We start from the raw sequence: 11174 nt of genomic DNA, 5'->3' as shown, positions 1-11174 counted from the left end.
CCAGTGTTTTGTTGGGTCTCTTCAACAAAACGAAAAACAATACACTTTCAGATGGTCCCTAACATTGTTGTCATTCCTAATAATCAGATTCGAGAAATGTCACGAGATGACTGGAAAATCTTTACACTTCCTCCCAACACAAATTCATATCTCACAAATAATGATCACGTCAAACACTAAATGGAATTTCGGGCATTATCTATCAAGGTGTTTTTGTCTGACTTCACATGACAGAGAAAAAAGCGGAAACAAGTTTTTTTTTTTTTTTTTACGTCCGATGTGCAGTATGGTTGGTCGGTACTGTGAATGTACAGTAATACACGTGTTTTAAGGGATTACTGTTCATACTTTAAAAACGTATGAAATGGAGAATGAAGAAAGATGCATCTCCAGCTGCCCTTCGGACTGGATGTCCGGGATGCCCTCGAGTTTTTGGGACACCCCGCTGTGGAATATCGCCATACCCGGTAAATCTGATTATTTCAGTGTTTTTTTTTATTCTTTTTTACAATTAATTGATGGTCTTTTTGATTGATTATTTATAATTTGATTGACTATTTAACAATGCTCAACATCTGTTTACTATTTTTCCAGGAAGTCATGACACCATGACTTACTGTTTAGATCAGCAGTCCTCAGTACTAGAGTCTGAGCCGAAGGTGCTGCAAGTGTTGGACACATTATTTCCATGTATCGTTCGGCCCTGTATAATCAAATGGGCAACAACACAGGTAGTAACAGACATGATGATCCAAAATTGTATGCATTTATGTCTTCAGTGGAACACAAAAGGCAGAATGTTATCACGACTAACAGCCTCAGTCACCTTTATTGCACTTTCGCTGTAACAACAATGGTGACTGAGACTGTAATGCTGCCTCCTTTTGTGTTCCACAGAAGATGAAGAAAATGTCATGGCAGGGTTGGAACATTGTAAATGTGGGTAAATAATGACAGGATTTGATGATATACAGCATTTTTTGTGGCTTTTTTTATTTATTTTTATCCAGGAGAACAGCATCTCTAACCAGCTGGATTTAGGCATTCGGTTTCTTGATCTAAGAATAGCTCATAAGATAAAAGACCCTAATAAAGTTTTCTACTTTGCACATGGGATCTACTCTCTTCTCACAGTAAAGGTACATCATCATTTTAAAAGAATGTTAAATCCTCATTTCAATCGAGAATAACTATGGTTGTGTTCCGGCTGTGTTATTTGCAGGAAGCGCTCTCAGATATTGCTTACTGGTTAGACCAGCACACCAAGGAAGTGGTCATCATTGCACTTTCTGCCTTTGATGGAATGAACCTGGATCAACACAGAGACCTCATTCAATTCCTCATCAGCACTTTTAACAATAAAATTTGTCCCAATCATGTAAGTAGGCTATGTTTAATGTACAACATTTGCAACTTTAATAAATAACTTGAATCTTAAAGGGATAGTTAACCCAAAAATGGAAATTCTGTCATTCATTTCTCACCATCATGTCGTTCCAAACCCGTAAGACATTTTTTTGTCTTCGGACAAAAGAAGTTTGTCTTCCGAAGTTCATCTTCGGAACATCTGATGAAATTTGAGAGCTTTCTGTCCCTCCCTACGCAACTACCACTTTGATGCTTCAAAAAGTTCATAAAGAGATCGTAAAACTAATTCATATGAATTGAGCAGTTTAGTCCAGATTTTCTGAAGAGACTTGATCACTTAATATGATGGACAGATTTATTCGCTGTTATTCACTATCTCCCCTATAATTCCCTTGTCGTGTTATTTCAGGTCACACCCTCACTTAAGGAGTGTTGGGATCATAGTTATCAGGTGATTCTGTCATATGATGACTCAGCTGCTTCTGGACAGAAGGAACTGTGGCCCGGCTGTGAATATTGGTGGGCAAACACATCAGATCCAAATCGTGTCGTATCCTACCTGGAGGAGAAAAAAGAGGAAGGGAGACCAGGTCAGTCACAATAAGAAACTGAGTTCAAATTGCACCAAATGATTCGGAAAGAAAGATAATATATTTCGTTAAAGGTTGTTTTTTCTTAAATAATTGCACCCACATTTTTTTTCAGAAAAGTTTTTTGCTGCTGGTCTGAACCTAACTGAGGATGCTAGGTACATAGTTTCTCATCCATGCCAGTCATTGCAAAGCATGACCCTGAGCTCCTATAGTCTGCTTTTGAACTGGGTCAAGCACCAGTGTCCAGGCTCAGGCAAAACATGTTTCAACATCATCTGTGCAGATTTTGCAGGGGCTTTCAGCAATGAGTTCTCCCGGCTGGTTATTGGACTCAATCAAACACTCTTAAAAGAGACTTGATCCTTAAAAATGTCACAAATGATGTTACATAAAAACGGTGTATTACATAAAATGTATCATCTTTATGCACATTATAATGATAGCGTTGTATGTTTACATATTCATAATTTTCCAGTCTTTTATGACGGTCCCTAAACTGTAAAGGGTAAAAAATGTTTTGTGCATTGCTGCCATCTAGAGGCAATATTTAGGTTCTTGTTTGTTTAGAAGATACATGCTTCAAAATAATGTTACTTGCAATTTCATTGTTACATCAATCTTTACAAATGTCAAAGAACTAAATGTCCTGCTTTTTCTTGGATGTTTGATCAAATGGAAAAGGCATATTTCTATAATCAAAGACTAAGTGGCTCAATAGATTATATAGCATTACCTGTCCAATGAGTCACGCTTAATTTTAGTTACATCCGATGCCTTGTCATGACTTCATCTATTGTTGATGCTCTGTTTGGCTTTTAGTCCACGTGGGTTACATCTATGTATCTGTGGGGTCTAATTTTAGATGGCGCCTGTGATTGCACTTTCTAAGGTGCTTAACATTTACAGTATCTTAAGTGATAATCCCATTCACTGATGCCTTTCACACTCAGTTTGTTTGTGTAGAGTGTATGAGGTAAATAAAAACATGGGTTTTTTTTCTTATCTGAAAATTATCACAGGGAAACTTTTCAGAAAGTCTTTCCAAATTTGTTGTAAATTAATGTCTCACCTATTCCAAGACGAAATCAGAATTTGTTTCTTGGGCAACATTTTTATACCATGCAGAGACAGACCTGGGTGTCATTTTAATAAAATAAAATAAAATCTTCCACGATTGCGATATGTGATATATTGTTAAGTAGGTGCGAAAATGTGTTAAAAGTGTGTCAAAACAATTTTTATTTACATATATAGAAAAACTGAAAATAATATGACCATTATATATGTTTCACATTCTTTCTGGGAAAAGAAAGCTTCGCTACAACTTCTGAAAATGAACAGCAGTGTTTTAGCATTAGTTATCTTAATTTATCTTTGTAATTAAAAATATGAACAAAGAGGCTAATTACAAACAATAGGACAGGTGTAATAAAACAGATTAAAAGTGCTTTAAGTTTTTCAGGTAGGTTTATAGTACATTAGATCGATTTAACAGTAGCATTCAAGTAAGAATCAGTATCCGATAATTGTTTGCATTCACTTAAGACATAACCGAGTATGTTTACAAGAATAAGACAGGCATTTTGACATAACTGTGTGTTTGACCGTCCGAGTGCAACATGCCGCTAAACAGAACTCAATTGGGGTTTGTACGCTGTCCGAGAGGCAGCTTTCTGTGCGCACACTTATTCAGATTTTGTCATTTCGATATATCATGCAGCCCGACAAAGTATTTAGAACATTCTAAACAGATCTGGAGCAAAATGCTTCCAGAGAGCTTTGAGAATCCCCTCCCTCCTCTTTCAAGTCCCCACCTTCCTCCTAAACAGATTACTCAGGAGTTAAAGGAGCCTGCATTCGGTTGCTGTGTAGTCTCTGTGAGGCTTAGAGCCACAGAGGAAACAGATGGGATAAGAAAACCAGAGGATCTTATTACAGAGGCTTAATCAGCAATCCAAGGCCTGTCCAGAACCCAGTCGCACAGCTTCGGCCCCTCACAGTTTCTCTTTCAGAGGTATTCGTCTCAGGGACTGGAGATAAATACAGCTGTTTAACATGGAGAACGAGGAGGAGGAGGATGACATCTTTACAACATTGCAGGGAGGATATGAAGGTCAGGAAGATGTAGAGGAGAAGGGGAAAGGGGAAGAAGAAGAACAAGAGGAAGAGGAGCCGGAAGCTGAGAGGAAGAACAGTTGGGATATCCCAATTCCAAGTCGATCAATGGCCAGTCGCAGAGCTTCACTTCCATGCCCGGTCAGTACACAATACAAGTTTTTTTGTGTGTGTGTGTGTGTGTGTGTGTGTGTGTAGAAAGACACCAGTAGCTATGGGGCCAAGCTGTGGATTTGTCTTACAGCCAGCCCACGAGCAGTTGATTCAATTAACACTTTTAAATAGTAACTCAAAGCCACACTTGCTTGTTAGGGGCTTTTTCCACAAGCAGTTTATTTCTCTTCCCTCTGTAGTAAATTTGGCATTTTATTTTCATATTTTTTCTGTTTATTCTCTTATTTTTATTCTTGCATCCATTATGTATGTATATAAAAGTTTATGCAAAAATATGTTTTAAAAAGTTTACAGTGTTAACTTACAGTTTATGAACAATTCAACTGAATTACATTTTTATTTCTCTTTTTTTTTTATTTGACAGGTCTGAAGCTAAAACAAATTATTTTAACGTTAGTGATTTGTTAAATTATTCTTCAGCTAAATAATGATGCTTTTGCAAACATTATAATGTTTGCAATCATCATGTTTGCATACATCTACACAATTTGCCTTACAGGAATGAAGACCCAATACAATTATGAATCATCATTAAAATGTCACATTTTGTACAGAAAAATAATTCAGGTTGCAATTCAAAAGGTGCATCTTGCTGTGAAAATGCTACATTTTCATTTTGATTTACAGGTTAGTGACATCAGAGATCAAAGCAGGACACCTTTTGCATAATCTAAACTCTAGGAAGAGTTCATCTTGAATTTACCTTCCAGTGTTTGGACAAAACTGATTAAAGCAGTAGTCAGTAGTAAAGAGTCAGATATTTCAGACAGGCTAACATTAGTTTTTCTTTTTGCTCTGCATCTGCATCAAAACATGAGTTCAAATGAATAAGAAATATGTGGAATTCTCCACTTATCTTCCATGTGAACTCGTTGTACAAAATGCTCTTTGGATCATCTGGTTTTACACAAACTTGTGAAGTTCTGTTGCTCAATGCTGCTGCCATTACAGGGATAGTTCACCCCAAAATGGAAATTACATAATAATTTCCTTACCCTCATGTGGTTGCAAAACTGTATGCATATATTTCTTCTACGGAAACAAAAACATATTTTGAAGAACATTGGGAACCGGACACCATTGAAGCCCACTGACTTCCATTATGTGTTCCATTTTGTGTTCTACAGAAGAAACAAGTCATACAGTTTTGAAAATGAAAAGACGGACAAATCAAATACTGCACCATTCTAAATTTTCAAAACTATTCTGAGAGTTGTCATGATTGTTATATTGTTATTTTTATCATTTCAATTGCAATGCAAAATAATCTGTATGTGCCTTTATTTTATGCATGCATATTTTTGCATATTTTTCAGGCTCAGCTGAACGCGATGCATCTGAGCCGCCTGCACTCTGCCACCGTGGCCCCAAGCCCAGCTCACCTGAGCCACCGGCTTCAGAGCGGTGAGGCCAGGCCGTGCTCTCGCTCCAGCCATGTTGGCAATAATGAGGCAGGAATGCAAACCAAGGGCAGCACATGTGAAAGACGCCCACATGCCATCCCTACCATCCCTGAGGTGCACGAGCCTCTGGAGAGAAAAGCCAGATTTAGGAGCCGCAATGTCATGTCTCTGGTTGGTGTGATTTATATGATTTTGCTTTATAATAGGTAAAGATGTGAATGATTGCCAATAGGTTATTCTATCTCAGGGGCATTTAGATAAACGAACATGAGATAAGATAATTGTATTCTGTCATGATACAATGCTTTGGCAAGGCTAGACAAATCTGAGGCTGTATCAGTGCATGTACAACGCGTACTAACATGCAGCTAAAAACTAAATGAATAAAGCTTAAAACAAACAGCAAACAACCGGTTGAGCTAATCTTAAATCTAATTTTCAGCAATTTTTTTTTTTTTTTTAACACAACAGGGTTGTTGTTTTCTTACTTTTTTCTTTCTTTCAGTCAAGTATGTTTGAATATTTTGTGTTTGTGAGTTTTAAAGTCGACATGAAAAAAAAAAAAATTTCCCCCTGTTATGATGTACATATGAGTGAAACAGCTTCTCAAACAAGAAAAAATGTAGAGCGGAACTTGACTTTGCTCTGGCCCCCTTCCTGTTCGCATGAGTGATGAGATACTTAGTAGACTGTGCTCACTCAATGGCTGGCTGTCTAAGTGGTGTCCGCAAAATAATATAGAATTCATAGACAATTGGAAAAGATTTTGGGGCAAACCTGACCTGTTGAAAAGAGATGGTATTCATCCCTCCTGGGATGGTGCTGCTCTTCTCTCTAGTAATATGGCACATAGTCTTAACTCAAACATGACAATCTGGGGCTCAGGTCAGGAAGCAGACAGACTGGCTAAACCGACCGTCTGCTAGCTGTCTCACGTCACTGAGGTCAGATAAATCACATCACATAGAGACTCTTTCACCTAGATATCATCATATAGAGACTGTGTCTGTTCCCTGAATTAGGACATACACAAAAAACTCCTAAACTCATTTAAGGGTAAAAATGTAATTGATGTTCAACAAATAAAAACAGATATAATTTGGATGAACAAATGATAAAGCTCGGGTTGCTGAATATTCAATCCCTTACTTCAAAAGCACTTATTGTTAATGAAATGATTACAGATTATAACCTAGATGTGCTGTGTTTGACTAGCCTGACGTCGTCATACTCAGATTCTAGTCAGAATATGAGTCTCCATTGGGCTGTAATTAAGGGGCGTGTTTCAACCGAGCCAGCAAAGAAAATGCCTCTGCACTCAATTGGATAGACCTACAAGCAATCAGAGCAACGGAGAAACCACAATGACCACAGGGTTTTCATTGCGCCCCATCTTCTTAGCGACCATCTGGGCCAGCTGATAAATTAAACTTTTGCCGAATCCCGTAGGAAGGACGGCAAAAACATCTCTCCGATCGTCAAATGCCTTGATCGCGGTTCTCTCTTCCTCTTTTAAAATTAATGCGCTGTCGATATCTTCTATAACAGACGCGATGGCGGCATCTGTGTTGTAAACAAATTCAACCGAAGCGCTCTTTGGTGACGTGGTGACGTGGATGATAACGTTACTGTTAATCATCTGTCCATTATCGTATAAAGCCCGCCCTGACAATTTGATTGGTCCGAACAGCTCTGGTTCGAGCATAGTTGCTTCACAACGGATCAAGTCCAGACCCGAACTTCCCGACCTCAAATGTTGTGGGCGGGGCTAAATTCGGCTGGCATCCAGACTAGTGTTTGACAGAAACCTGGCTAAAACCAGACGATTACATTACTTTAAATGAGTCCATCCCCCCCCCAAGATTACTGTTATAAACATGATCCTTGTCTGAACGGCAAAGAGGGAGGTGTTGCTGTAATTTATAGTAATATCTTCAGAATTACTGAGAAGTCTTGTTTTAAATATAATTATTTTGAAGTGTTGGTGCTTAATGTAACACTATCTAGTGTAAATGTAAATGATAAAACACGTTTGAGATTTGTGCTGGCTACTGTCTACAGGCCACCAGGACACCATACAGACTTTATCAAAGAATTTGTTGATTGATTTTCTATCAGAGTTAGTACTGGCTGCAGATAAAGTCCTAATTGTTGGTGATTTTAATATACATGTAGATAACAAAAAAGATGCATTGGGATTGGCATTTAAAGACATTCTGAACTCTATTGGAGTTAGACAACATGTGTCAGAACCTACTTCTTCACCTATTTCTTCATGCCCTGACGAAACTTATCAATTCACAAAATTAACGGAATGCATAGCTGATATAAAAAATTGGATGACTAGTAATTTCCTACTACTTAAATCTGAAAAAACAGAGATTCTAATTATTGGACAAAAAAACGTCCTCACGTAATAATCTAGAATACTGTCTAACACTTGATGGCTGCTCTGTCAAGTCTTCGTCGTCGGTTAGGAACCTGGATGTGCTCTTTGATACCAATCTTTCATTTGAAAGTCACGTAGTATCTGTAAACCCGCATTTTTCCATCTTAAAAATACATCTAAATTATGTCATATGCTCTCATTGACAAATGCGGAACAATTAGTTAATGCGTTCATGACATCAAGGCTAGATTATTGTAATGCTATTATGGGTGGTTGCCCTGCACGCTTAATAAACAAACTACAGCTGGTCCAAAACGCAGCAGCTAGAGTTCTTACCAGAAACAGGAAGTACGACCATATTAGCCCCATTCTTTCAACACTGCATTGGCTCCCTAATAAACATTATATACATTTTTAAATATTGCTGATTACTTACAAAGCACTAAATGGTTTAGCTCTACTTGAGCGAGCTCTTAACGCATTATAGTCCTTCACGTCTATTGCGATCTCAAAATTCCGGCCAGTTGATAATAACTAGAATATCAAAATCAAGTCTCTCCCCTGTGAAGGCCTCCTTCCCTTCCCTTCACCTCTGTAGAGATAAAACGTTGGGATAATTCCGGTTCACGTGGCTACGCGGAAGCAATGAAAATTCTTTATTATAAATGTTAAGGTCAGACAAGTAGTTTGTTGAGGGTTGGTTTGTAAAGAAGGACTACAAACCTGTGCACATATATATTCAAACGCGCATACCTATAGACTAAACACGTAATATGCATGTGCACGCCATCAGCGTTCTCACAGGTTTGCGTTTTTAAAGTTTGTGCAGAGAGAACTTAAGGGTTTTCTGTTAGAACAGTGTCGTGTTAGCGGCCCCTAAGTTAATAACTAATGATCATTGCGACGGAAGTGAATCAATCAAAACTAACTTTAGCTGGACAATAACTTTATTCTAGAGCTGCTATAAAGCCAAAACAATCTCTGTTACTTTAATTTCCTATTATCACTGTAAAGCTGCTTTGAAACAATCTATATTGTTAAAAGCGCTAAATAAATGAAGGTGACATGACTTGACTTGACTGTGATGTCATGTGAGTGACAGTTTGTCCCGCCCTCTTGACAGTAAACACATCATTACAGAATTGAAGAGATGTCGCTGAGAAAGGGAGGTGAACTTATTTTGATTAAAGATTATGAGGCGACATGAATTTTCAAAAACATAATGGTATGCATAGATAAATCATTTATAATAAATATTGTAGTATTCCATAAAAAAAATACTTTCTTAATACTTTTTACACCTCTCTTATTCACATTCACATCCTATTGATTATTTTATCTAAAACAAACTTGGATAAAAAAATTAAAATGTTTACACAAAAGACGACATTTAGATAGATGTTTCCGTGTTTTTAGTCCATCCAATAAAGGTCAATGGGGTCCAAAGTTGTTTTATTTTTGGGAGAACTATCATTTTAATTAAATGGACAGGTCACAAAAAATGTAAAATGGAATTGCATTTTTGTATTGCTGTTCAAATATAATGTGGGGTGAAACAAATTCAGTTGGTTGATATAATCTGGTGTTTGTTTTGTAGAGTGATGCGGACAGTTTGTGTCTGATCTGTCATGACAACCTACGCAAAGGAGGAGGAGGTATCAGAGAGCTTCACTGTTCCCACAGCTTCCACAGTGAGGTAAAGGTTCAGACTTTATAAACTGGTAGCTGGCTTAGGTATTATAAATGGTCCGATTTAACGTCAGAAATGTATTATTATTATGTATTATAACATAAATGGCCCAGAAATCAGGACATTTTAGATTAGTTACTACCTATTCTACATTTTAACTTCCTGTAGCTGGTGAGCCATTGTTTCCTCCTTAGAGTTCTTCCTCATTCTCCCTAACCATCTTTGGTTTGGGAGAATGTGGCTTGTCCCATGTGACTTGTTCTCTTGGGTATTGAGATACTGTTCTTTGTAAAGCTGCTTTATTATGTTGTTGAAAGCACTGTACTGAACATCTGAATGTAATTGAATATTGTGCCCCTTTTGCTGGTTTAGTGCATAGAGGAGTGGCTGTGGAGCAAGCAGACCTGTCCCACATGCCAAAAGCATGTTGCCATGCCAGAGCCCCTATACTGGACATCTACCAGAGTAATAGTGCCCTGAGCTCTTCCAGCACCCATTCAAACCACCTTGGACATCAGCTTTTACAGGATTGGTTACATGATGCGGACAACTGACGATGGATATGAAAGAAACAGCTATTTTTTAAAAAAGGTGGTCATTTGATTTATCCAGGAGAAACAGATGGGCAGAACATCTCTCTGGACATAGGCCAATTGATTTTTGTAATTGTATTTACATATTAAGAAAATGATCGTTATTTTCTATCATGGTTATCCTTTTCTGCGTACATCTAAGTAAACTGAACAAGTTGCATGAAAATGTAAAATTGTAAAATGCACCTCACTATAGTAAGTAGTTTGGAGTAGGCATACTTGATATGTAAATCAAAAAGTTCTGTTTTACAAAACATGTTACTAATGTAATGCTTTCAACCAAAAAGTAGGCTTGCATTGTCTGTGTGTACTTGAGTAATTTTGCTTCTTTACTATACTTAAAGAAGTATATATATTTTGGGGAATTTGTACTTCATTTGTACTGAGTTCACAGTGTATTTCACTGGTCATCCTTACATGGATTTATTATTGTATTGAAAATATGCACAATGAGTCTTACTAAACTAAAAGAACGTTCCTGTGAAGTTTACAACAGTTTTGTTGAAAACAGCCAATAAAACAAGATTTCAACGGGATTGTAATTGGTTCTGTATTCATCATGCATTTTGGCCCAAAGCAAGTAGCCTAAGTTGTAACACTGTCTGTGATCAGGGTTTAAACAATTATTTAGTGTGCATTAGGCTATAGGCCTATACACGATAACAATTTCACATCTGATGTGTCTTAGAGCCTTACATAGAACATGGCATTGAGAAAATAGTGGTTAAACGGGTTATTTTGCACAGTTTTTGTTAAGTTACTGTAATGTGACCATCTGTTTTTGTGCTTCCTTTTCAAACTTTCACTCAAGTCTAAATTCTTAATACTTTTTACACCTCTCTTATTCAC

General features: G+C 37.4%; 3 protein-coding genes across 4 annotated transcripts in view; 2 read left to right on the top strand and 1 right to left on the bottom strand.

Moving 5' to 3' along the window:
* Nucleotides 1-11174, bottom strand: part of iqcb1 (IQ motif containing B1) — a 364203-nt gene that overhangs the window by 321509 nt on the left and 31520 nt on the right. The window lies entirely within an intron of this gene.
* On the top strand, nt 73-3130 carry LOC309514121 (PI-PLC X domain-containing protein 1-like). 2 transcript variants are annotated; one of them, XM_082190261.1, is made up of 6 exons: nt 73-467; nt 595-731; nt 1011-1139; nt 1223-1378; nt 1778-1958; nt 2074-3130. In XM_082190261.1, exons 1-6 carry the CDS (start codon nt 365-367, stop codon nt 2319-2321), a joined length of 954 nt encoding a protein of 317 aa, XP_082046387.1. In that variant the 5' UTR covers nt 73-364; the 3' UTR covers nt 2322-3130. The 2 variants fall into 2 exon arrangements, with proteins under 2 accessions (XP_082046387.1, XP_082046386.1); XM_082190260.1 differs by having other exon boundaries at nt 595-734; nt 1014-1139.
* LOC309514125 (uncharacterized protein) lies at nt 3263-10856 on the top strand. Its single transcript, XM_082190266.1, has 4 exons — nt 3263-4217; nt 5567-5824; nt 9640-9738; nt 10105-10856. Exons 1-4 carry the CDS (start codon nt 4017-4019, stop codon nt 10210-10212), a joined length of 666 nt encoding a protein of 221 aa, XP_082046392.1. The 5' UTR covers nt 3263-4016; the 3' UTR covers nt 10213-10856.

Source organism: Leuciscus leuciscus, assembly GCF_965113295.1.
Source record: "Leuciscus leuciscus genome assembly, chromosome: 14".
In the NCBI taxonomy this organism is placed as follows: Eukaryota; Metazoa; Chordata; class Actinopteri; order Cypriniformes; family Leuciscidae; genus Leuciscus; species Leuciscus leuciscus.
This window is presented reverse-complemented; position numbering and strand designations above follow the sequence as displayed.

Excerpts from the sequence above, each read along its gene's own strand:
- LOC309514121 (XM_082190261.1), top strand. The coding sequence starts at position 365 with ATGGAGAATGAAGAAAGATGCATCTCCAGCTGCCCTTCGGACTGGATG. Across the intron at positions 468-594 it reads GTGGAATATCGCCATACCCG|GAAGTCATGACACCATGACT; the intron begins GTAAATCTGATT and ends CTATTTTTCCAG. Across the intron at positions 1,379-1,777 it reads ATAAAATTTGTCCCAATCAT|GTCACACCCTCACTTAAGGA; the intron begins GTAAGTAGGCTA and ends GTGTTATTTCAG.
- LOC309514125 (XM_082190266.1), top strand. The coding sequence starts at position 4,017 with ATGGAGAACGAGGAGGAGGAGGATGACATCTTTACAACATTGCAGGGA. Across the intron at positions 4,218-5,566 it reads GAGCTTCACTTCCATGCCCG|GCTCAGCTGAACGCGATGCA; the intron begins GTCAGTACACAA and ends CATATTTTTCAG. Across the intron at positions 5,825-9,639 it reads GCCGCAATGTCATGTCTCTG|AGTGATGCGGACAGTTTGTG; the intron begins GTTGGTGTGATT and ends TTTGTTTTGTAG.